Here is a 25,058-nt window from a genome sequence, read left to right on the forward strand (position 1 = left end):
AGCCCCCCCCAGCGTCCCCAGAACCCCCCCGAGCCCTCAGATCCCCCAGTGTTTCTAGTGCCACCCCAGGAACATTCCCCAATACCCCCGAGATCTCCCTAGGCCCCTTCACAGCGTCCCCAGTACCCACCCAGGCAACCTCCAAGTGCCTCAAGACACCACACACACCCCCAGCATCCCCAGACACCCCGCAGCCCCTTCCCAGTGCCTCCAGCCCCCTCAGCATTCCCCCCAGACACTTCCCAGTGCCTCTAGGCCCCCCTTAGCATCCCCACTACTGCCGCAGCCCCCTTCCCAGTACTCTCAGACCCCCTCCCCACTCTTCCCAGTACCCTCCACACCACTCTGCAACACGCCCCACACAGCATCAACCTTTAATGGCCGCTGCGAAATAACAACACGTCCCTGCTCCACCCCAAGGTGGGTAGGTATGAGGGGAGACCCACACACAGCATCTCCATGCGCACAGAGGGTTCCGTGTCCTCATCCCACTCTCCTTATTTCTTCTTCTGGACGTGGGCGCAGTCATACTTGCCACGAATGATGGTGAGCTTCACCCCCGGCAAGTCCTGAGTGCGGCCGCCCTGGACCAGCACGACGTGGTGCTCCTGCAGATTGTGGCCCTCGCCGGGGATGAAGGCCACTGCCTCCTTCCCGTTGCTCAGCCGTACCCGGGCGCATTTACGGTTAGCCGAATTGGGTTTCTTAGGTTTGCGGATCAAATTCTTAATTACCACTCCTTTAATCTGAGGGCGGCCGAAGGTGGCTCCCAGCTTGGGAGGAGGGGGTTTGGGGCGGCCTTGTCGGTGCATCTGGTTCAAGGTGGCCATGGCGGCAGCCTGCTGGGGGTACAGGGGTACTGGCTGCTTCCCGAGCATGGGGGCGGGCGGGAGAGCCCCGGTAGCTGCGGAGGAGGAGACAGAGAGGGGTGAGTGGCCCGAGGGGCAGCGGGCAGGACGGGGAGTGGGGAGGATACGCACCGCAGCCGCGCAGCGAGGCCGCGGCCTTCAGCAGAGCGCGGAGCGGCATCGCCCGGGCCTAGAGGTGGGGAAAACAGCCGGTTAGCGCTGTCGGGAGGGCAGCGGCCGCATCCCCGCACCGGAGACCAGCGAGAGGCAGGCAGCCGGTGACCGGCCGCCTCACTCACCTCACAGCGCCGCCATATTAGCGCCCTGCCAGCCCCTTCTTCCCGCCTTCCCGCGGATTGGGCAGAGCTCACGCCAATCTGCCGCTCTCCGCTGTGTGATTGGTCAAGCTCCTCTTTCAACTTGCTTGGACGCCTTCTATAGGTAGGCGGCGGGGCAAGCGCCGTGCGAGGCCACGCCCCCAGGGGCGTAGCCTGTTGCCGTGGGAACGCGGGCAGGGCGAGTGCCCGGATGCGGCTCGATCGCAACATGGCGGCGGCCGAGTGAGCTGGAGGAGGGGGAGTGGCAGCACCGGGCCTGTCGTGAGGGGTGAGCGGGGGCCGAGGGGAAGGTGGGTGCTTCAGGGGGGCGTGGAGGAGCCGGAGGGGGAAGGGGAGGCTGGAGGGGGCGCGGGGGGGACCAGGGGAAAGGGGCTTTGAGTCCCTGAGGTGAGGCCTGGGAGGGAATGGAGGTGCCTGGGAGGGGGTGAGGGGAAAGCGGGGGGGGGGGGGGAGGCTGAGGGAGAAAAGAGATGGGGAGAGCTGAAGTGGGGGGGATGAGGGCTGTGGGGAGGGAGGGTGCTGATGAGATGGCGGTTTGGGGGGTCCTTGAGGGAAAGGAGGGCTCTGTGGGCCGGGTGGTGTGAAGGACTGGGGGTCCCGGGGGAAGGGGGCGGTGGGAGTCCCTGCGGAGGGCGAGGCTGGGGGAGCCCTGGGCTAAAGGCTGTGGGGTATGGGGGTGTTGGTGGGCTGGGGGAGCGTGGAGCTGGGGTTTGGGGGGGCCACTGAGGAGCGGGGCCGGCGAGCGGAGGGACAGTGGGGTCCCAGAGGAAGGGGTGAAACTGGGGAGGGGGCTGTTGGGCCTGCCTGGACCCTCAGGGAGAGCAGCGGGAGGCCCAGCAGCGAGCACAGGCAGGGCAGGGAGGGCGTGGAGCAGAGCCCTGGAATTCCGGGCGAGGCGGGAGCAGCAGTGGGTGAGGAGGCTGAGGGTCAAGTCGGGATAGGGCTCAGCCTTCCTCCCCAACCCTCCCTGGCCTAAAAATAGTCAAAATTGTGGGTTACGGGGGATGGCGGCCAGGGCACCGGGCTGTCTGTCAGGGAAGCTGACAGAAATCTCTTGTTCTGGTTCTGGTGCAGCGTCTTTCACCGGAGGATCCCGGCATGCTTTGCTGAGTTGAAAAAGAGTTTTCCCTTCCTCACAGGTAGGAAATGGAGACAAAACCCATTCGCCTGGAGAAGTCCTTCCTTCGCAGGACTCTTCAGAAGCCCTTATTCCACACGCGTGTCTCGCAGTCTGGTATCGGAGAAGGGTCTTTCCATGCCACAGCATGGCCGATGCCCTTCCCCACACGCAGGGGGGAGGAGGATCAGGCGAAGCGTGGTCGCTGTCACCATTAGGTTCTCACAGAAAAGCCGTCATGGCTCTCCAGGGTGCGGAGATTAGGTTGGCCCTATTGACGCGCTGAGCTGGTTGCGGAACGGAAGGGAAAATGTGCAGGAATTGAGGATTTTCTGGTGTCTTTTATCTGTGTTCTCGGTTCTGTGGGGTTTTGTACACCCGCTGGTGTTCACAGGGCGCTTCTCTCCCCAGTAGCAAGGCAAGTTAACAGTTGGTCGAGCCACAGAGTCCTGGGGTAGATTTTTTTTTCCAGCCTCTCGCTGTTTTGGGCTGGGTGCTGTCAGGCAGGAGCTGGCATCCCCCAGGGCTGCCATAACTCCCCTGTTTTGTGCTAAACCCCTCAGAAATGGGGTTTTGCTCCAATTATGGCACGTTAGGAGGGTAGAAACTGTGGTTCGAACTCCTCTGTGGTGCTGCCATTGCCGTAAAACTTGGGGCAGTGGTGCCACAGCGGCTGAAACTCTGCCTGGGCAGGGGGAGAATTGCCAGGCAGGCAGCACATGCCCAGCACAGGTTTTTGGGCCAAGAAATCTTTAATTTGTGTAACTCCTTTTCCTTGCGCCCACATCTCCGCTTAGCCGAAGTAAGCGCCGCACACGTCGTTTTCCACGTGTTCCTGTCACTTGGTGATGCTTCTTTTGTCGAAGGGAGACACGAAAAGTTTCAGGATTAGTTTTTAGTTGCATTTTCCGGGGAATTTACTGAGTTGTGCAATAATTAAGCAGGTGGGCCGCAGGGCTGCGGAGGGACTCTGACAACGCCCTGCGCAGTAGGCTTGTAAATAACTGCAAATTGGATTTATTGAGACTACCTAGCTGCGGAGCGCAGCGGCAGGGGAGACACAGGCAGCCTGAGGAGAGCGGTGGAAACAAAACCGAAGCGTTAAAAAAAACACCAACCAACAACAAAAAGGTTTTTAAATAAAGCCCCAGTATTTGAACGGTGGCCAAAGAGCGAGCTGCTGGCTGCCAGTACAAACATTAACTAATCCTGGCGGCCTTTTAAGGCGAGTTGCTTTAGTTTTGGTTAAGAAATGATGCTGTTAGACATAGGGATTGTCCACGGCGCAGGTTGAGGGAGGTTTTCCCAGGAATGGCAGTTAAATGCCACGTTGGAGTAGGGCTGCAAGAGGTGGCACCTGGTGAGGGTGAAACGCGAGGCTGCAGGGATCCATGGCTGGTGCATAGAGCTGCCTTCCTGCCACTAAAGCCACCCTCAGAAAGCTCCTGGCTCTGCTGAGGGGTCGTCACCCTGAGATTCCCAAACAAAGGTAATTAATTGGAATGTATTTGGGTGTGGAAATAGCAGCAGAAGCTTCCCGGGAAGGTGCCTGCAACGTAACGATGGCTCAAGTTACCTTTCACCTCCACTGAGTGGAAACTTCTCCGCTCCCCCTCCCGTGTTGTTCCCAGGTGCTTTCCAGATACTGATTGTCTTTTATTTGCGTTTGTGGAGGTGGCATTTATTTTACCAGCACCTATCAAATCTGTCAGAAGGAAGCTGTCGCTATAAAAAAAAATCTTAAAAATTTGCTCCGAACCACTCAACGCGCTTTGTTGCCACGTTGGGTGACTCGTCGGTTGACTCTGCGAGCCGTGGGTTTGTGCCTCCAGCTTCATGTAGAAGCTGGAGATTTCATTGCTGTCGTCTCGCTAATTGCTGTCTGCCTCATCAGGGGGTGAGAGCGGAGCGAAGCAGCGGAGCCCCAAATGTGGGCGCCGCGCGCTCGGGAGCTGTCAGAGGGGCGAGGAGGGGAAGGTGGTGCCGGAGGAGATCGGATCTGGAAGGGATGCGGCAGCCCCGGAGCGTGTCTGTGGAGCATGCCTGCCAACGCGCTCTTTGCCTCACAGGCTCAGATCCTCCGCGCTCCGCTTTTCCGATGAATAATTTAGGAATTTGTGGGTGTTTGGCAGAGGGGGCGGGCGTGTAATTTTACATCGCGGCTTGCGTAGAGCCTTTGTGGCCGATTTAGCGCTGCTGAAGAAGAAACCGAACGTCAATGGGGTGTTTTCCTACCGCCGTGGGGGTCCGACAGGCTGCCGTGCGCGGAAGAGAGCAGCTTTTATCTCCCTGACTCCGGAGGGATTTCCTGACCCTGCTGCCAGGTTCGATGTCCTTTTCCCAACCGAAACAAGCGTCCAGAAAGCGCGGAGTGGGGCCGACGTGCCTGTGGGTCGCGGCTCTGCAGCGAGCTTTGTCTCCCTGGTGAGATCGGTCACTTCGGAGCCGTGTCCTCGGCGCTCGGAGGGATGCGTTCCCTCCCAAAGTCCCGCCTGGCTCGGGGAGAAATCCCAGGGGTGTTCTTGTGGTTTCCCTGCAGCCTAATTACAGCTGCGGTGGTTTTATTTAATAAAACGCGATTTCTCCTGAGCTTAGAGGAGGAAGGGAGGAATATTTTCCGTCTGCCTCGCACATTGAGGTAGGCGCAGCGTTATTGAGGGCGGCTTTGCACAGCACAGGCGCAGCTCGCCTTTCCTGCAGGATTTGCTGGGTTTTGTAGGTTTTGATTAATTGGCAGTTGGATAATTTTATTAACTCTTCAGCCCTTGGTGCGCTCTTTCTCTGCAGCTTTAAACCGAACCCTTCAAAGGTCCTTCTCACCGAATAAATGGTGCGGGGCGCAAGTTTCTCGTGCAGTTTTCCGAGCACTCGCGTTGCGGGCAGAGGATGTTTTAAGTAACGATTATTTTCCCTAATAAAGTTGGATGTAATGGAAGTGTAATTCGGTTGAACTGCGCTCGCTGTGCTCTTCCTTCCCCCGTGTCGCGCACTTACACGGTGCGAATAAGCTATAATTTCTCTAAATGATGTAAGGGGCTAATTAAAGGTTTTACTCAACTAATCAGCTTGTGCTTTAATTAGCACCAAATGGTAATCGCTCGCTGAAATATAAATTGACTTCTTGCCTGCTTGTTCCCGCTCTGGCAGGGCTGTCAGGGAAGGGGTTCAGGGTTGTTCTGCCTCCCATCAAGGGAGCGCAGCTTCGTTAACCCCGGCACCACTGTGGACGCTAACGAGTTGTGTCTGATGACATAAACTCGTGGTTTCACCTTCCTACATGCGCTGTCTGGGCAGGTGGCGTCAAATTGGATCATTAAAAATCTCTTGACCCAACGAAGCGGGGAGCATTGGCCGGTGCGGTACCTGCTCAGAGGTTTTATGTTTTCCGTGGCAGCCGGAGCGGGAGCTGAGTGTTGATTGCTCTTGAAATACATCTTGAAATCTCCTCCTGACACCGATGTTTCATCGTCCTGCCGTGCCAGAGCCTCCCAGCTCGTTAAGAGGGCGTGTAATCAATGGGCCGGGGCGGGGGGGAGCTGGAGATGGCCGTGTCAGTCCCGGTTCACATTCCTCGCGTGCCTCGCTCCCCTGACCCCATAGCTTCTGGCTTCTGTGGCAACCAAAAAAGCTGAGCCCAGCCAGAAACTCGCACTCCGTGGAGCACGTTTGGGTCCTGTGGCATCAGAGAATTGTGCCCAAAGGTGTCGGCTGGTGTCCGCCTGCACTGGGCACGGAGGAATGCGAGGGGTCTGAAGCGTCTCCACCTCGTTAGCACTGAAGGGGAGGCCCTGGGGTTTGCAACTGTGTCTCTTATTTCCTGGTTTTTTAATTCCTTGCAACAAATACTTCATGATTAAAATGTTCTTGCCTCGCTAACTGCCTCCGAGGTGATGATGCCAACCCTTTCTTTTGTGAGCAGGCTCCTGCTGCGGCGGGAGGTGGATTTAACAAGCGCTCGGGTACGGCTCCTCCTGCGCCCCTGGCCCGTCGCACCTTTCGGAGCTCCCTAACGGTCTTAGTAATGAAGAGCGGCGTGGTCACGTGGCAGCCCCACCTTTGGTGTCCTGCTGGTACTCTAAGAGGCCAGATCACTGTCTTAACCCCACCGAGGAGTCCCCTGCCCCGGCTTTTCCATCGCCTTCCCCACCGGGAATATCCGCGGTGTTGGATCGGTGGAGGAAGAGCACAGGCGAAGGCTGGGGGAGCCTGGGGCCGGCCGCAGAGCATCCCTGTGTCGCCTCCTGCTCTCTGCACGTGACGTGACGAGTTCCCCCGCGGTCGGGCGAGGGGGATGCAGCCTTTTTTTAGGAGCTCAGTGTATTTTGGCTGGTGGTCCCTGCTCAGCACGGGAGAGCTGTGACTCTGGCAGAGCTGTTGGGGGTTGTGCGGGGACCCCTCTGCCCTTGGAGCAGAGAGGGAGCGCAAAGAGGAGGCTGCCCGCCCCACATCTTTCTTGCTGGGGAAGGATCTTTCAGCCCAAATTGCATTCAGAAGTAAAATCCACTGCCAGGTTGCATTAAAATCATCATTACAAGTAATTTCTCTCCAAGGCTGCTGGGACAGCGAGGCTGGTTGTGCGTAAATGGGAAGGGACTTTGGCTTGATCGGTGCTTTTTTATCATGTGAAGCTTTCCACCCCCGTGGAGATCTGCTCCCAGGTCGGGGGACATCCCCGTGGAGATCTGCTCCCAGGTCGGGGGACATCCCCGTGGAGCTCTTCCCAATGCGGATTCCCGACCTTTTGCTGCCGCTGGGGTTATCTGGTGTCGATAAATAATAATAAGACTGAAAAAAAAAAAAACAACCCCCCAAAAAAACAAAAACCCCAACTCCCAGTCTTAGCAATCCCCCTCTGGCGCGGCCTCAAACCTACCACGCACCAGCCCCTCAGCAGGAGTTGGGGGTGTGGGGGATCCCCCCTGCATTTCAGGGTGCCGGTGTCACTGTGGGATACACAGCTGCTCCTGGTTTCCGTGGAGGAGCCACCGAGCAGGTGGTGGTCTCATCATGAGCCTGAGGTTGAGCCTCTACTGACTTTTCTCATTAGTTTTATTTTTTAATCTGTTGCTGAAGAGCCGGAGCATCTGAATTAAATAAATGGGGGAACCTTGTGGGGGGGTTTGTCTACCTCCCCGGTGGCTCAACGCTTCGTTCAGCGGTTGGAATAAAGATACTGGCTGCAGGTAGAGCTCCTCTCCTCACCCTTGACCAAAGGGATCTTCTCTGTGCGGAGGAACCTGTTTGTCATGGCTGGGATGGGTGGGAGGAGATGTCAGATATAAACTGGGAGAGTCGCTTCTCTTTTAAATCCCTTCAGAATTTCCTCTTGAAATCACATCCCAGGGTTTGAGCGGGGCCAGTGGTTGTTGCTGATCCCCTGTCCCCAGCGGCCCATCTTTCTGAGAGTTTTCCACACCAGTTGTTAAAACTCTACTTCTGGTTCCAGAACAGATCTCCCCAAACCAGCGTGCCATTTGGGTGTTTTGACATCCTTGCAACAAAAAGTGCTCGTGCTCTGTGTTTCCAGTTCCGTAGGAGGATGAGGTTTCCTTAGTTTTGGATCTCTCAAGCTGAGTTTTGCTCCAGGATTGCACGATGCTGCTCTGAGAGCTGCACCTTCACCGGGAATGTGGCCGTGCGCAGCTTCCTGGGGCCGAGCTGCTGGGGCTCTTCGCTAGTTAAAACCAACGTACGTACCCGAGCGTGGATTTCAATCTTGGCTCCAGGCCCTTGTCACTGCTCTTGGCTGGCGCAGGTGGAGGTCCGCGGGGGTTTGGGGGTGGGATGGCACCTTGTAGCTCTTCGTAGATGGAACTCAGGCATTTCCAGTTCTCCCACCCCTCTGGCACGTCTATCTGGAGACGCTTTGGGTCCACACACGAATGTTATGTCCAAATTCAAACCCCCAGTGGCTGAAAGCTGCTCGGATCGCTCCCCCGAGCCTCCACTGCTCTCCGGGGGCTCATCTCCTCTCAGAAACAAGCTCCGCGCGTCCCTCCTGGCTGACTCCTTATTTAATTTCTGCGTTAATTATCTGCCGCTGCCCTGGGGCGCGATCCTCTTGCCCTTGCCGCAGCAGTCAGGCACCGGCACCTTGTCACTTCTACCCTGCATCAAAGGATTATGGGCAAAGCAAAGAGCCAGAGGATCAATTTTTGGATCTGGAGCTGATTTCAGGGAGCAATTTCCCGAAGCACCCTGAGATTTCACCATCACCGCAGCAGCACGTGCAGCTAATTTCACTTTAAAGGGAGAAATTGGATCCGTGGTGCTTCTGCCTGGTCTCTGGAAACCACGATAAGGGTAATTGGAGCTCATGCTTCGAGGCACAAATTGTGTCTGTGGAGAAGGACCCAACCAGCTGTTTCTGGCCCCTTTCTTCCCCTACAAAATATTCCAATCGTTTGGGGAAAATCCCATCACTTTTGTTGTTGTTTCTTCCTCTCACGCCGTTTTTTTTGGAGCGCGGCAGCGCGGCTGACGTGAATCCTTTCCCGAAGCTTTGCCGCCGCCGGCTGCTGTTCTCTAGCACCTCTTCTCTGAGGACTTCTGAGCTTCTTGTCAACGTCTTCCGCTCAGACAAGCTGGTATTATCCTGCCCTACTGAAGAGGAAACGAAAGCGCCCAGAGGTGACACTCTCCCCATCACAGGAAAAAAGCTGGGAACAGTCTCCCAGGAACCTGCCTTTGGCGTTAAGGACTCGAGCCGTAGCGGAGTGGGAAGAAAAAAGGCAAAAATTATTTTATTTGTTGTTTTTTTTCCCTCTGAGCCTCAGCTTTCTGCCACAAAGAAAATGCCTCGCTAGGCTGGTTTTCATGCCTGCTGGTTTTGGACCCGGCGTTGCTTTGCTGCTGCTCCGTGGAGCATCAAATGCCGATGGAAACAGGGAGGCTTCATGTTTGTGCGGCTCTGAAACAATATTTGGATTTTTCTGGCTTAACCCTCGCTCCGCTGATAGCTGGCCTTTGCCAGAACGATTCCTCTTACGGCTGTTGGCGGCGGAATCCTGCAGTATTAAGGCAATGGTAGTGCTATAAAATAAATCAGATTTAACCAGGTGTCAAATAACCTGTGGAAAGCTCCCCTCTGTCTTCTAGCAGGGAGTTCCCCGATTTGGGATGGCGAGGTGTTTACAGAGAGCCGTGCCCACGCAGGCGAGCGATCACTGCCAGTGGCGGGGCAGTGTCAGGTGGTCGCTCGCCGGCTCTGCTGAATCCAAACTGATTTATTCCTTCCAAACAACCCCAAAGAAACAAGCTCCTGTGATTGTTTCCCTCCCCGGTGGGCGACGGGGTGAAGGTTTAATCTCTCTCTGCCCGGTCTTGCAGGTGGCTTCGGAGGGAGCTGGGCAGGCGCTCGCCTTCCCTCCCAGCAAGCCCCGGCTTGTCGAGGTCCGCAGGCTCCTGCACCTGAAACTTCTGCACAAGCATTTTCCGGGAGCAGCGATGTCTCATCGTGGGATGCCGCTGAACTCCGCGCGCCGGGGGTCACGTAGCCACGGCCTCGCTGGCTGCCACGACTTTGCTTTTCCACCCGTGTTACCCCATAGGGTCAGAGCCATCTGGGATGGCACTGGGGTGTCCCCGCACCACAGCTCGCTGCCCCCCAGCTCCGTTTTGGCAGCAAATGGCTCGTCCTGGCAGTGGGTTGAGCACTGGGAGCTGCTCCGTGCCGAGCTGAAGTCCCGTTGCAGAGACCGAGCGCCAGCGGCCGAGCGGAGCTTTAATGTACTGGTTCTCTCTGCCACCGCATCCTGCAGGCTGGAAGTTTTTTTGGGGGGACAAGAAGATTAAAGAAAATTAATCCCTTTTCATCAAGCTTTTGAGGCCGTGCTTGGGGAGGCTCATTGCCTCTGAAACCTTGCGGGGGTAACTAAGTACTTCAGATGCTTTGAATTCCAGGATTACTCTTCCACTCCAGGGGATAGAAAGCAGGTTTTCAGCGGCATTTAATCCCTCCCCAGGTATCACCGTGCTCTCCAGCCCTGTTTTCGGCCCTCATCCTCTTCCAGCGGCCTGGCGCAGGGCTGGATGGCCAACACTTCTCCTGTTTGAAGGGTGCCGCTCCCAGCGCAGGCCAGTTCCCTCCTGGCTTGTGCAAAGCCAGCCAGGCCAGTTCAACCCGCCCTCCCTGGCAGGTTAAACAAACCCCAGCAAAAGCCTGAACGCTCCCATCGGCTCCACCAAGCAGACATCGACACCCTCGGCTTGGAGGAGGACGCTTCATCCTTCCAGACTTTCCATCCTGGGAGCATGTGAGCACCCAGGAAAATCCCGGGTTTCCAGCAGAGCTGCGGGCAGCGCTTCTGGTACAAGGTGATTTATCAGCAGGTAGGAAATCCTCGCGGCGCAAATATCGAGCCATCCGTCGGGGGTTTTGAAGAGAAATGGGAGAGCAAAGGCTGGAGCGATATCGGTATGAAGCTACCTGGGAAGTTGATCGCTAAATAAAAGGCAAGAGTGGGGCTGAGGTGGTACCGCACAAGCCGTGAGGATGGAGTTTGGTATAAAATATCAGGTTTTATATTGTTGAGGCTAAAAAAAAAAAAAGTTGATGCACTGCTTTTTTGCTAATATTTTAAAACTGGCATGCGAGCGAAGCCTGCTTCAATCTTCTAGGGTCAAGGTGCAAGCAGAGTTAATTTTGGAGATAGTTTTGTTCCGAGGTGATGCCACAATGTGCTGACGCGGTGGGAAGGGACTACCGAGCTGCGGGGTCCGGAAACATCAGGATCATCTGCAAGGCAAGGATGAGGAAGCTGTGTGCTCTCGCGAGTTTTGTTCAAGTTCTGAAAGGTTTGGGGTTTAGAACGTCTGCTTTGATGTGCTTTTATCTTTCTACGAATTAATTAGCGCGTTGCACAAGGCTCGAAAATTGCTGCTGGGGGCTGTTGGCGTGCTCGGCAGCTGAAGGGAGCAGCTGGTGAATTTTTGTAGTCGCAGCGGCTTTTTGAAGATGTGCTTGTTCCTCCTGACACAGGAGAAATAATTTTCCAGAGGGATAAATGCGTCTTGCCTCTCACGCTGACAGAGACAGCGCGGCTCCGGTTCTCCTTCCCAAAACAAGGAATCGGGCAACGCTCAAACGTAACCTCAAGCTCTTGGGGAGCTTGGGATGAATTCGGTGCTTTTCACCGAGCTGGGTACCGGTTTAAATTGCTCCGGCCACGACTGTTTTTTAAGGTTTGAAGCAAAGCACCTCCTCTCTCCAACCCCCACGCGTTCCCAAAAGCCTCGAGCGCCAACAGATCCAGGCTCACGAATCCCCCCAGCACGAGCATCAGCACGTGGTTCAAGACCCCCCCACCCCGGCACGATGCCGGGTCGGGACCCTTGGTCGTGGTGATGCTAGGAACGCCACGCTGAAACACGCTCCTCCAAACACTCTGGGGTCTTCTCCGGCCAAGCAGCGCGAAGTTGGAAATTGAAGAGGAAAAAAAAAAAAAAAAATAAAGAACAAGTGGCAGTAGAGATTAGATTTCATCTGACGATTTTTTATTTTTTTTTTTTTTTTTTTTTAACTTCCCCCCCCCCCAGAACGCCGTATCCTTCTGATGTGATTCTAGGAAAGCTTCCAAGCGCCAATTAGCAGCCTGATGGTGGTGCAGAAGATATTTTGATCCATGAATATTCTGAAAGAGAATAAATACAAGGAAAATTAGTGCAAATAGGAAGTGAGCAATCTTGTTGTAAACCACGATAAGGTTTTTTTTTTAACCCCCTCCCTACTTGTTAAAGGTATTTGAATAAAAATAAAGGCCTTCTCAGCTGCGAGACGTCAGATGGAGTTGGCAGATGCACGGCTGTGGTGGCTCGGCTCTTACCACCCACCGGTGCCTGTTGATCTCCACTCCTTCACCCTCACTGCCTGCTTTGGTGCCTTCCTGGCAAACGCTGATGGGATGGACGCCGGGCAGACCTCCCAAGTTCATCGGCGAGATTCCATCGGGCCGATTCGGGGGTGTTTCCTTTCTGCAAACACCGAAGGGGAAAAAAGAGAGGAGCGAAATAAGCACGCTGACATCAAAGCCAAGCTTTTCCATGCCAGAGAGGGCTCAGACGCTGCTTCTCCTCACGGCGAGTGGAATGGGACCCACCAATTAGTGCTGCCTTCGTTTAGGAAACGACACTGCTCTCGTTCAGCCAGAAGACTGAGGAAGAGGCTTTAGGCAGCAGAGGTGGGGTCCTTGCCCTTAGGCGCGCAGCTCCTCTTGCCGAGCGTCCGGGTTGCACCTAGCATCCCCTGGCCGGGCTTTGGGGGTCACAGGTCTTAGTAAGAGGTCTTAAAACCGGCAAAAAAAACCAGGTTGGGGGTCACGGATCTTAATAAGGGTCTTAAAACCAACAAAACCCACAGGTTGGTGGTCTTAGCCGTGAGGGGCTTGGGTGCTGGCAGTCCCCACCGAAGGGCACGCTTCACCACCTGCTCTCTACCCGCACCCCGGGGCATGGCTGCGCTTTTTCGGGTGCTTGAGAAGGCTTTGGAAGTGCCGAGGGGATAAGGGGGGGCACGTTGGGAGCGTGGCGTGGTTTAGGGCTGCTGCCCTCAACGGGGAAATACCGGGGCGAGCCGGGCTGGGAGTGCCGGTTCTTCCTGCTGGGATCGCCAACAGGTTTTCTGCGCTCTCTGCCCTTTCCCTCTCCTTCCTTCCCAGTCTCTTGATCCCCAGGCTCCCGGAGGGGCACTTGACTGGCTGCTTTGTTTCAAATGTTGCTGCCTCATTGGTTCCCGGCTCAAATCTCCTCTATTCCTTCTTGCTTCTCCCAAGCTTCGTCTTTAACCCCTCCGAGCCTCGCAGCAGCCATCTCCTCTCCCGGTTATTCCTGCCTCCGCACTCTCCTGACGGATTACCGACCTGGTAGCGTGGGCGAGAGTTCAACGCTCCCAGGCCTGGAAAATGGTAACAGCGCCTGGGAAATCACGGGGGGCGTAGCGCCGGCGTTCGTTACCGCAGCGGGTGTGCAGCAATGGTCAGAAGCTGTTACTTCGGTTGCTGACTTCGCTGCTGCGGGAAGCAAGCAGGATGGATCCCCTCGGCCAGCAGCTTTGCCTCCCTAGACAGACTTTGGGGTACGCCGGGGTCGATCCATCCCTGGCATCCCATCTCCCGAGGGATGAAGGAAAGTCCGGGCATGGCGGTGCGTGCCCAGAGCGCCAGCAGCAGGAGCGTCTGCCTGCAAAACCGGTTCCGGAGGGCAGTAAGAGCAGGTTGGGAAGTATGTGATGCTGGGAAAGTGGCACGGTGGGAGGGAGGGAGAGAGAATCCTGGTGGGGAGAGCTGCGTGCCACCACCACCGCGGCGGCTGCGTCCTCCAGAGGCAACAATTGCGTCCCCACCGCAGCGCTGAGAGCAGCTGTTGGGGGTCCGGGAACCAGCTGTGGCTCCCGGAGCACAGACCCTGGCCGGTGTTGGGGGGGTTGATGGTCGGATCGCCCGATCCGTAGATCTCCCCACATCCCGGTGAGGACGGGGACACCGTGGGCCCCGTCCCGCGTTCGTCCGCCCATCGCCGGTCGGTGCTGGGGGAGGCGCTTGGGAGTTCGCAGCGTCAGGAGTCGGGAGCGCTGGAGCTGCCGGCCTCCCGTGTGAGCTACGAGCCCCCCAGCCCCCTTTGACCCCCGGCAGGGGGGGACCACCCGTGTACGCTTTTCGTGGGGCCCCGGTCCCTGAGCCCCTCTCGGAGCGATCTCTCTCCTTCCTCCCCCTCTGGCTTGCAGGAAGCAGGATGGTGAAGGTGAGTAATGCAGTCTGGCTGATTGCTTTTTCGTTGATTTCTATTTTAAGTAAGTTTCAACCAGGGTGTCATGGGACGGGGGGAGCACCGAGCGGGGGGCTTTCGGAGGTGGTTTATTCCCTTTCCAAGCCCGAGTGGGATGGGGCGGCTGTCGGAAACGCCCGGAGCAACAGGGGATCGCTCCATCTTGCCAGCTGAAGCAGGTCTGTTGTTCGTTAGCAGTGCTGTGAGGTGAGGCCGGTGTTTCGGGGGAGGGAAACGGAGTTATTTCTGGTGAGGAGGAGGGGAAGGGCTCTCGTTTTCCCTGCAGGGGGGCAGGGGGAGCCCATTTGCATGGGAAGGAAAAGAGGAAAACTGGAAATCCAGCAAGCAGGGGAGAGCGGAGCCCCGCACCCGTGCCACCGCAGGATTTGGACTTTAAAAAAACTGGCTTTCCCTGTGGCATGGGCATCCTGCAACGGCGTGGGTGCTGGCTACCGCTTCCCAGCCGGTGGCAAGCAAAAGGTTGTTCTTTCCTGGAAGCAAGGGGGGAGTAGAGAACGTCACCCGGAGCCGGCTGTCACACTGGGACCAAGGCTTTGGGGGTTGTGAGACCCCCTAAAATCCCTCTTGTCCAAGCCTGAGGAGGGGAGCTCATGCCAGAGTCGTCGTGAATCGGTCCAGTGGGTGCCAATGCTGGTGCCCGCGGGGTTCCCCTCGCTCTCGGGGGTCCCACAGCCCTCAGAGCCGACGGTGGCAGCAACCAGGACTCCAGACCCCGCCTGGATGTATTTTTATATCTTTTTTTTTTTTTTTTTTTTTTTTTTTTTCTCCTCAAGTACCATGTAATTCAACCAAGCTCAGAGCTTCCTTGGCTAAAATTGTCTCTCGCAAACTTTGCCTGTGTGGAGCAGAAAGTCCCTTGGCAGGACCTGGGGCGGGCAGAGCGACTCCAGCCCACCCAGATGTTGATTTTGCTGCACCCGACGCGTTCAAAGGGAGCTGAGACCACGTACAGCTGCGCCGGAGATTTATCCTTAGGCACGGGGACAAACCAGGATGCTGCTTCTGGATCCCGCCGGGGATCTGTTCAATCCATTTGCCGTTGGATGGCAGGGTGCTCTCCAGCTGATGAGCGTTCAGATCGATCCGTTTGGGGTTTAAGGCAAAGGAACAAATTGCCTGCGTGCACTTTTTGTCGTGTTTTGGTTTTTTACCCACACCCCCCCCCTTTATTTTTCATTCCAAAGCTGCTAGCAAACTCCCCAGCAGCCCTGCCCTCGGTTTTTGGGGCTGATGGAGAATATTCTGCCCTGTTTTGTTTACTCAGGGCTGCTAGAAGCTTAGTTAATGGCTGACGAATTAAACAAAGCAGAGATAAAGGGAATCTGACCTGGGCTGGGACAGGGCTGAGGAATGTGTGTGGCTCTGGTGGAGTCTCTAGCCAAGGGGGGTGTGGGGGTGTGGGGGGGATGTTAACCCGCTTTTAACCCTTTCCTCCTCCTGCAGGCAGCCCCAGCCCACCAGCGAGAGCTCCTCCCGCCTCGGCTATGCCCCCTGCCCCTTTGCGCTCCCTCTTTGCCCCGCTGCCAACCCCAAAAGGAATTTTTTTTTTGGTGAAGCCGGGGTAGATTTGGATTAGCTTGGTTAGCGGTGTCCTGAGGCGCTCGGATGCTCCGACCTCGGGCGCACGGGTTGACGTAGATCCTCCAGGTGTATTTTGCTCTGCTTCCCTGCAGCAAAACGCAAAGCCAGCAGTTTTGAAACACCCCAAAATTGAGCCGTTATCTCCCAAAACCGGGAGACGACTCTTTGCCATCCCAAAACATGACTTCTGCCTGCATGGCGATTCTCCGCAGAGCCTCTTGCGTGCGAGGAAGGATCCCGAGTGAAGGAAGGTGGCGTTTGGGAGTGACCGGGGCAGGTGAAAGCAGGGGCCAGCCTTGGGTTTTCCTTTCGGGCACGATCCTGCCACGCAGCTGGTGTAAAACTCCTGTTCCTCCCCAAAACGGCGGCGCTCTGCCTGTGCTAGAAGCTCCGGGAAGCTGGCACGACACTCGCTGTGGTGGTGAAAGGATGAACTGAACGCAAGCACCCACCCCTGGGGTGACATTTTAAACCATCTGGGTCTACGAGGTGAAGTTTTCCTGGCTCGGGAACCCCATAAACACGCTCGCTGCACGTTCACGCCTTCGTTTACCCCTAATTAACGTCTCTGCCCGTGCGCGGTGCGGTTCAGGATTGGACCCAGCCCAAGCCCGGCTCAGCTGTGCTGCAAACAGCCGGCGAGCGAGCGGCTGTGTCACACCCCCGGGGCGAGCAGGTAAAACAAGGATTTGCAAATATCCAGGATTCCCCTCGGGTTTTTGATGGGAGACCAGGCATCCAGGCAGAGAAAAACTTCCCTAATGGATTTAATCAGGAAATCTCAATGATTGGGAAAACTGGAGAGGAGGGAGCGCCTTTGCCGACACCTTGGAGTGGCGGGATGCCGGAGCGCTGGAGTTGGGATTTCCTGCGCGGAGAAAGGGATTGTCTCGGCAGCTGTTGAGTTTTGCACCGGGCAGCCTGTCGGAAGCAGATTCTGGCGACTAAAATGGAAGGAAACGGCCACAATCGCCACCCAAAGGCAGCGAAAGTGGGGAAAAGCGGAGCCGCCCCACGGCAGCCCCAGCTCGGCTGCTCCCCCCACGCCCGCCACGGGATTTCGGTGTTGTCCTCGCACGTCCCAGCGTTGTCCCTTTCGGTGGGGATGGGGGGTGTCGCCCACCTCCCCGAGGATTCAGCCTCACGACTTCAACCTCCTTATAAATCAGGTCTCGCTTCTGGCCCGCAGGCACCAGCCGCTGTGAAACCACCCAGTGGGGTCAAGCACGAATTAAAGTCCCGCTGGAATCACATCCTGCCCCCAAATCCTCCCAGCGAGCTCCTTTGGGGGCAGCGCAGGATGGCATCCCTCCCTCCAAACCTGGAGAAACGAGGGAGTTAACTAAACCGACCCAAAAGAGTGACCTGAACTGCCAGGCTTCCTCACGTTTGTTTTACCCGGCTGCCACCACGTCCCCGATCCCGTGTGGGAGGGGTGTGCTTCCTCCCAGCCGCCTGATTTTACTAACAAACAAATAAAAACTGGTTTTTCCTCCGCCGACAGGCTTTGGCGAGGCGGTCGGGCTGGAGCTGGACATGGTGAGAGGCTTGTGCCACCGCGGCTTGGTGCGCTCGTCCTCGCGGTGCTGTTCCCCCGGCATTCTGCCTCCCTGGAAAGATTTTTTTTTTTGGTGCTTTTTTTGATGTTTTCAAGGCTGAGCGGCTTCAGGAGCGAAAGCGCTGACCTGCTGGTGGTTTCGGGTGACGTTAAGGTGGGTTAATTCGCAGCTTTGTCCCTTTCTCTCCCTGGAGTTTGTGCGTGGGGTGAGGAACATCGGGGTCCCGCGGCTCCCGCTTGAGCCTCTCTAAAAACATCGTTTGACCCCTGTTAATTGCAGCACCTCGCGGTTCGCCAAATGATGGCAGATTCCCAACAGCAACCGTGAACCCAGCTCTGTCATCCGAGTCCAGAACGAGCCGGTAGTTACGGAGATCAGCTGGCTTTTGGCAACCGCTGGCGGACTTACTTGGCAGCTCTCGGCACTGCTGCAGGTGCTGGCGTTGCCGATGGTAGCCGGAGCGCCGAGGTGGAAATACCCGGCGTTACCGGTCTTTCCAGGCGGCGGCGAGGGCGTTCCGGCAGGGTGACGCTTGCCTCCCTCGCTCCTCCATCGCCAGCCGCTGCGCCGGGGCCCCCCACGTGGACGGGGGCTGAACCCAGCGGGCGCTCAGTGTGTATTTAATGGGGGAAAATACCCGAGTTTAAGGTTGTGAAGCTGCTTTAGGAGCATTTTGAGCCGCGAATCTTTTCCCTCAGCTCACGCTGGTGTTTAATAGGGTCCGATAGTTTCTCTCCACGGTCAGATATTGGCCGAGCCACGACGCACGAGGGCAAGGCCACACTCGCTTTCACCCTGGATGTGGTGATACCCACCCAAAGCCTCGACTGATTTATTTTATTTTATTCTTTCCTACCCCAACCCAGAAATTTCTTCCTTTCCCCTCCTGCCCCCAGGTTGGGAGGAGCCAAAACTTCCAGCATCTTCTCCGCTGCAGAAACTATTGAAACGATTCAAGAAAAAACAACCTGAAATTGTTGATTTCAGGGAGGTTTGCCAACGTTCCGGGCTCCCGCTGGGCAGGATCAATCGTGTACCTCTGAGCTTGGTAGGATGCGGGCCTTTGGATGGTGTAAACAAGCCTCTATTGTGCCTGCCTGCCAGTGTTTACACGGAAAATCAGCTTGGGGGTCCACCCTGCACCAGGCTTCCTCCGCAGCCTTGGCTCTTCATCCTGGGAGACTCGGATACGTTCGGGGATAGTCTCAAATACGCCGTAAATCGACAAAACTCATAAATAAGCGAAGGAAACTGACGGCATCGGGTGGGTTTGTCATTGCAGCCTGCGACAGGGAAACTGTATTCACTTGGCAGGCCAAACCTGGGGTTAAATCGAACGCCGAAAACGTGCCAGCCATGCCGCAAAGTTTAATTTCAGCTGCCGTGACTTACATTTTAGGCTCCCCGACCTGTATTTTAAGCGCCTGAGTAAACAGTCTGTCGTTCTCGCTTGGGCTGAGCATCTGTGTGCCCGGCTTTTTGCAGGTCAGGCCAGTTTTATTTATTTATTTTCCTTTGCCTGTTTCTTCAGCTTGTAACTTAAAACACTGCCTTAAAACCGGGCTTAAATGTGGTTTCAAATGACACCCTTTAGGTGAAAAGGCTTCAGGAATGGTGTTAGTCACCGAAATGACCTTTTCCCGGGTGTCACTGGACCGCCTGGACTTGCTTTTGCTACCCAGCTGCTTTCCTCATCGTGCCTTGTGGTTTTTTAAAGAAAAATCCAGCTTTTAATTGTAGGAGTTGGTAGGATTTGGGGTTTGTTGGGGGGGTAGTTTTTAAATTTAGGAGCTTTACATCAAAGGGAGGAGGGACGCGGCCAAATATCTGCGAGCCCAGAGGTCCCAAAACGTCCATTCTGAATGAAAAACAACCCGTGAGCCAATTGGCGCTGGGGAGGAAGAGAAGCAAAGCAGAAAGAAGTGGGATTATCCCGGAGGGAAAAAGACCTCCGCGTTACAGCGTCAGGAAGACACCCCAAGAAGCGGAGGGACATCTGTGACCACCTCGGTGGGTGCGTGAGCTGCCAAAACCCTGCCGATGGCGTTGTCACCTGTCCGGGATGGGCGAAAGCCTGGCGGCTGCGGTGGAACAAAGCAGAATCCAGCCCCTAAATCCCGGGGAAAACCACTTGGGAGAAAGCTGGAAATAAAACCACGGAGGGAATCTCCTGAAAGACTCCCTCAGTTGCCCTGCTTTGCGCTCACATTAAAAAAACAAAGGCAGGAGGGACCTGGAAATGCATCTTCGGGAAAAATGGGGAGGGGGTCGCAGGTCCCAAATGCAGCTGCCGCGTCAGGTCGGCTGTAAAATCCCGCCTGGATGTGGAGCAGCCTGGCGAAGTGTGGGGCTTGCGGTGGCTCGAGGTGTTTCCTTTTTGGCCTGTGTGTGGCAAGTAATTATTTTTCCAGCGAGCCAGGTGGGTTCCTAAGGAAGGGGCTGTTCATTTTACAGCGTGCTGAGGCCCCCTGTGCTCTATCGTCCTCCAGGTTTTATTTTTATCCCTTTTTCTTTGCCCCTCCCCCCCCCAGGTCTTGTAGCCGGCCTCACCATGTTCAGCAAGAAAAAGAAACGCATCGAGATCTCCGCTCCCTCCAATTTCGAGCACCGCGTCCACACGGGCTACGACCAGCAAGAGCAGAAATTCACGGGGCTGCCACGGCAATGGCAGGGGATCATCGAGGAGTCGGCCAAGCGCCCCAAGCCGCTGGTGGATCCCGTCTGCATCACCGCCATCCAGCACGGCTCGCAGAAGGTAGGCAGCTCTGCCGACGTGGCCTCTGCCCTCTCGGAGAGGGCCGGTGATACCGGTTTGGGGGCTGGGAAGTCAAACTGGGGATAATTTGGGCTCCGTGCCCTCTCCCCAGGGTGCCACGGAGCAGGTAAGTTCGGTCTCAAAGCGGCGCAGGCGGCAGCGGCATCCCCACGGCCGATCGCCTGCCCCTTGTCCGTTAAGTGCGGGGCTGCGTGGGACGGGGACCACCCAGCACGGGGTGGGAACCTCTCCCACATCCTCCCGGCAGCCGGAAAAACCCCACCCCGCAGGAAAACGCCAGCGAAATGGTGTCTGTTCCTTCCCATCTCATCCCTTCCCCGTGCCTGTGTTTCCCCAAGCTGCCGTTATGTCGTTTTTTTAAAGTCTGGCTTGTCTGCTCCCCTCGGCCGCAGCCGCCCGTGCCACCCCCCAGCTCTCTGCCATTCCTCCACCATCACCCGAATTAAAAGCCCCGGCCGGTGCGCTGGCGTTCCTGCGCTGGCGTTCCTGCGCTGGCTCGGCTGGTTTATCCCGGACAATGGGGCGGCTCCAGCAGCCGTGAGTAACGAGCGAAGCCGGCCGGGCAATTCCACCGACCCAAAAAGATACCGACAGCCGGTGGGGGCCCCTCGGCGCTTGCCGAGCCCCCGTGGCTCGTGGTCGGGAGCCGCCGTGTCCCGTGCAGCCGCGGGCTGGCCTCTCGAGGAAATAACCCGCTCCCCGGGGCAGGAGGAAGAGGAAGAGGAGGGGATATAAAGAGCTAAGGCCTCGCTCACCCTGTGCGGAGGTGCTGGCTGCAGAGGAAGGCATCCCTCCTCTTCGGAGGAAGTCAACAGGCCTCGGGGATGGGGATGGGGTCGCTCCCGCTGTCCCCTCGCCACCTCCTGCGTGGCCATGCCCTCCGAGGCTGGAATCCACGAGGCTGCGAGTCCCGCTGGAAGATGGGGCACGTCCCCACGCAGCTCCCCGGCTCGGCTGTGCCACCCGGCTGGGACCTGCCTGCCGGTGTCGGGCTTTGTTTGTCCCTGCTCCGCTTAGCCCCTTCGCTCCGAGGCAGGATTGGCCCCAGCCAGGAGCAAAACTTGCTGTTTCTGCGCCAATAGCAGCGTTTGGGGGGGCAGGCAGAGCCCCCCCCCCCCCAGGCGCAGGGCAGGGGATGAGAGGCTGCCAGCAGCCCCCCAGACCCTTCCCCAGGAGCCCCCCAGGACTGGCCTTCTGGTGTGCGAGGTGCGAGGCCCCCCTGGTTGGAGAGGATCCTGCTCCCCGAGGCAGCGCCCTGTTCTTCTGGCACCCAGGAGCCTCCCGGTGAGGTCCGGGGCTACTGGGGGAGGGGGAAAAGGCCGAGCCCCCTCCCCGCTCCAGCATCCTCCTCCACGGGGCTCAGCCACCTCCCAGCACTCGACAGGACCGAGGTGGCAGCGGCCCCTGGAGACCCCCATTTCCTCCCCTCCCCATGTCCCCTCTGTGTGAGCCGTGTCCCTGTCACCACCAGGCATTTCATTTTCATTTTTTTTTTATTTTCTTCCCTTTTTTTTTTTGTTTGTTTGTTTTGTTTTGTTCTGTTCTGTTTGTCCTTTGTGTTCCCGTCCGCCTCCTGTCCCACGTCCTGCTCAAAGACCATCGTGCGGGGCAGCAAAGCCGCCAAGGACGGCTCCCTGACCTGGCTGCTGGACGAGTTTGAGAACATGTCCGTGTCCCGTTCCAATTCTCTGCGCAGGGACAGCCCCCCCTTCCCGCTCCGCCGTGACCAGCTCTACCAGGAGAACGGCCTCTCCGAGGGCCCGGCCGCTGCCCGGCCGCACGAGGATGCCGGCAGGAGCAAGGAGAAGAGCCGCCACGGGGCCAGGAGCGAGCTAGAGCAGGGCAAGGAGAAACCGCGGGAGAGGGAGGAGCAGCGCGCCCACCACCACCACCACCAGCAGCAGCCCCGCGGGCAGGAACCCGGCCCCAAACCCGCTCCCCCCGCCAGTGGCCGCCCGCCCCCTCCCGAGTACCCCAAAACCCCCGCCGAACGGGACGGCTGGCGGGATTACCCCGCCGACAGGGACTACAGCGAGCCGGCCGACCGCGTGGTGCGGCGGGAGCGTCCCGAACCCTCCGACAAACGCCCTAAATCCACTTACACCGCCGAGACCAGCCCGCAATCCCCCCGGGACAAACGCCCGCTCTCCGGGCCAAATATCCGGACTCCCAACATTCCCGTCTCCGAAGGGGTGATGAAGACGGCTCAGCAGACGGGACGGCCTTTTAATACCTACCCGCGGGCTGAGACCGACCCCGGCAGGGGCGCGGGTTCGCAGGTAAAGGTGTGTGTGTCCCCCTCCGCTCCGACCAGATTCCACTTGGCAGCGACCTCCCTCCTTCCCCGCGGCCCGCGGGAGCTTTTCCTCGCTCTGCCTCTCCGCCTCCTAGAACAGCAGCCTCTCTCCTCCGCTTCCTAAGCGCCGGCTAACGGGCTTTCCCGATGTAACGCCAGTAGGACCGGCACACGCCGAAGACCCCCGTGCTTTCCTCCCCGGTGCTGGCGGCATCGGCCCCATCCTTGTCTCCGAAGCGGCCACCGGCTCCGCCACGGGGTCTCTTCTCTTCCCGCTTGATCTATCGCAAAACCTTTCCTCTGGCAGCGCCCGGTCCTGCGGATTCGGCGCTTGGCGTTTTGGGGACAGCGGCAAAAATCCCGGCTCCAGCCGCGGTTTTTTGGCGGCTGACGTCCCTCTCCTCCCATCTCCTTGCAGGCAGAGCACCGACCGGGACGACCGCAGGAGGTGGCATCCAACGGGCCGGTGAGCGGCAGCGCCAGCTCTTCCCGAGCCCACCCCACCGGCCCACCGCGCTCCAAAAATCCCGAGCCGCCCCATCCCGGCCTCACCCCCCACGCCTCGGACCCCCACCTCTCTCGCCAGCCACCCCCCGGCCCCCCGCCGGCCCCGGTGGGACCGCAGCAACCCCGTTCGCCCCAACGTGAACCCCAACGCGTCTCCCACGAGCAATTCCGGGCGGCCCTGCAGATGGTGGTGGATCCCGGGGATCCCCGCACCTACCTGGATAACTTCATCAAGATCGGCGAGGGCTCCACCGGCATCGTCTGCATCGCCACCGTCAAGAGCACCGGCAAGCTGGTGGCCGTGAAGAAGATGGACCTGCGCAAGCAGCAGCGACGCGAGCTGCTCTTCAACGAGGTGAGGTAGAGCGGGGACCCCTCGGCAACCGGATTTGGGGGGGGTCTCACAAGCCGTTTGGGGCGACCGGATCACCGATTTCCCCCCTCACGGTGATCGCCAGGTGGTGATCATGCGGGATTACCAGCACGAGAACGTGGTGGAGATGTACAACAGCTACCTGGTGGGTGACGAGCTCTGGGTGGTGATGGAGTTCCTCGAAGGCGGCGCCCTCACCGACATCGTCACGCACACCAGGTACGGCCCGGCACCCCCCGCATGCGGCCCCCTCCCCACCGCCCCGGCACGCTCGGTTCTCACCCCCCGTTGACCCCCCCCTAGGATGAACGAGGAGCAGATCGCCGCCGTTTGCTTGGCCGTCCTCAAGGCCCTCTCCGTCCTCCACGCCCAGGGCGTCATCCACCGTGACATCAAGAGCGATTCCATCCTCCTCACGCACGACGGCAGGGTAAGCGCCGCGGCAGCGACCCCGCGACGCCGCCATGACCCTTCTCCCCAACCGCCTTCCGCCGGTTTGGTTTTTTTTAGGTGAAACTCTCCGATTTCGGGTTTTGCGCCCAAGTGAACAAGGAGGTGCCGCGACGCAAGTCGCTGGTGGGGACCCCCTACTGGATGGCACCGGAGCTCATCTCCCGCCTGCCCTACGGCCCCGAGGTGAGCGCGGCGGGGGTGGTTTGGGGGGCTTTGGGGGGGGGGAGGGTGGTCTCAGCCCCCCGTAATCCCTGGATTTGCTGTGTCCCCCCCCCACAGGTGGATATCTGGTCCTTGGGCGTGATGGTCATCGAGATGGTCGATGGAGAGCCGCCTTATTTTAACGAGCCCCCGCTAAAGGCCATGAAAATGATCCGCGACAATCTCCCCCCCAAGCTTAAAAACGTACATAAGGTAAGGCGGGGGGCGGAGGGGCTGGGAATCCTCCTGGGGGGGCTTCACTGACGACCACCCCCCTCCCTCCCCGCAGGTTTCCCCCTCCCTCAAAGGGTTCCTGGACCGCATGCTGGTGCGGGACCCGGTGCAGCGGGCCACCGCCAACGAACTCTTGAAGCACCCCTTCCTGGGCAAAGCGGGGCCCCCCTCCTGCATCGTCCCCCTCATGCGCCAAAACCGCATGCGGTGAGACGCCGGCGCCCTCCTCGTCCTCACCGGCGCCTCTTTGCTGCAGTCGTGACTGTGCCACCACTGGCGGGGCGCTGGCGGGGTGGGGGGTAGAAATCCTCCCCCCCCCCCCCCCCAAATTACTCGTACTACTGAGCCGGGGAGCGGCCGGGGAGGGGGTCGGCTCGGTTTTAACCATTTCCCCGACACGGGGCTGTGCGGTGACACTGTCCCACCACCCCACCCCCGGCAGAGATTTGGGGATGGGGGGGGGGGAGGGCTTATCCCGGTGTCGCCCCGGCCCTGGGGAGCCGTTTGGGGCATCTCCCCCCCTTTTTTTTTTTTTTTCTTTTAAATCCCCTTTTTTTATCACCATCCAGCCCCGGGGTCAGGCCACCACCTGCATCTCCTGGCCGGGGTGGGGGGGGGTGGAACATGTGTCCCCAACACTACAGCCCCGCAGCCACACTACTGATATGGGGTCCTTACCACCCCCACCCCCCAATTTCTAAATACGGTTGGTTTTTTTTTTTTTCTTTCGGGGTTTTTTTGGGGGGGTGTTTTTTTGCTTTTTTTTTTTTTTTTCCCTCTTTTTTCCCAATTTGTTTTTTAAACAAAACTATTTATATTGTCGTTTTGTAATGCCACAGGATGGCGGGGGCCCTGGGGCCGGCACGGGGACCCCCCCCTCCGGAGATTACACGTGTCCTTTTGGAGACAGCTGTGTCCCATGTGGTTTTTTTAAGGGGGGGGGGTGGGGGTGGGCTCTGCATGCAGACACAGGTAGCATGTGCGCGCGTGACAC

General features: G+C 57.9%; 2 protein-coding genes across 12 annotated transcripts; one reads left to right on the forward strand and one right to left on the reverse strand.

Moving 5' to 3' along the window:
- Nucleotides 1-359: 359 nt before the first annotated feature.
- On the reverse strand, nucleotides 360-1,411 carry MRPS12 (mitochondrial ribosomal protein S12). Its single transcript, XM_037371875.1, has 3 exons — nucleotides 1,148-1,411; nucleotides 981-1,038; nucleotides 360-904 (listed from the first exon to the last, which is right to left on the reverse strand). Exons 1-3 carry the CDS (start codon nucleotides 1,394-1,396, stop codon nucleotides 498-500), a joined length of 714 nt encoding a protein of 237 aa, XP_037227772.1. The 5' UTR covers nucleotides 1,397-1,411; the 3' UTR covers nucleotides 360-497.
- Nucleotides 1,356-24,973, forward strand: PAK4 (p21 (RAC1) activated kinase 4). 11 transcript variants are annotated; one of them, XM_037371868.1, is made up of 11 exons: nucleotides 13,866-14,039; nucleotides 15,528-17,377; nucleotides 17,504-19,238; nucleotides 19,756-19,979; nucleotides 21,596-22,285; nucleotides 22,715-23,158; nucleotides 23,262-23,395; nucleotides 23,480-23,606; nucleotides 23,687-23,812; nucleotides 23,909-24,043; nucleotides 24,120-24,973. In XM_037371868.1, exons 4-11 carry the CDS (start codon nucleotides 19,776-19,778, stop codon nucleotides 24,273-24,275), a joined length of 2,016 nt encoding a protein of 671 aa, XP_037227765.1. In that variant the 5' UTR covers nucleotides 13,866-14,039; nucleotides 15,528-17,377; nucleotides 17,504-19,238; nucleotides 19,756-19,775; the 3' UTR covers nucleotides 24,276-24,973. The 11 variants fall into 11 exon arrangements, with proteins under 11 accessions (XP_037227762.1, XP_037227770.1, XP_037227760.1 ...); XM_037371872.1 differs by having other exon boundaries at nucleotides 15,878-17,377; XM_037371865.1 differs by lacking the exons at nucleotides 13,866-14,039; nucleotides 15,528-17,377; nucleotides 17,504-19,238 and adding exons at nucleotides 1,356-1,454; nucleotides 2,261-2,325.
- Nucleotides 24,974-25,058: the final 85 nt, after the last annotated feature.

This window comes from Falco rusticolus, chromosome 21, assembly GCF_015220075.1.
Source record: "Falco rusticolus isolate bFalRus1 chromosome 21, bFalRus1.pri, whole genome shotgun sequence".
NCBI lineage: Eukaryota > Metazoa > Chordata > Aves > Falconiformes > Falconidae > Falco > Falco rusticolus.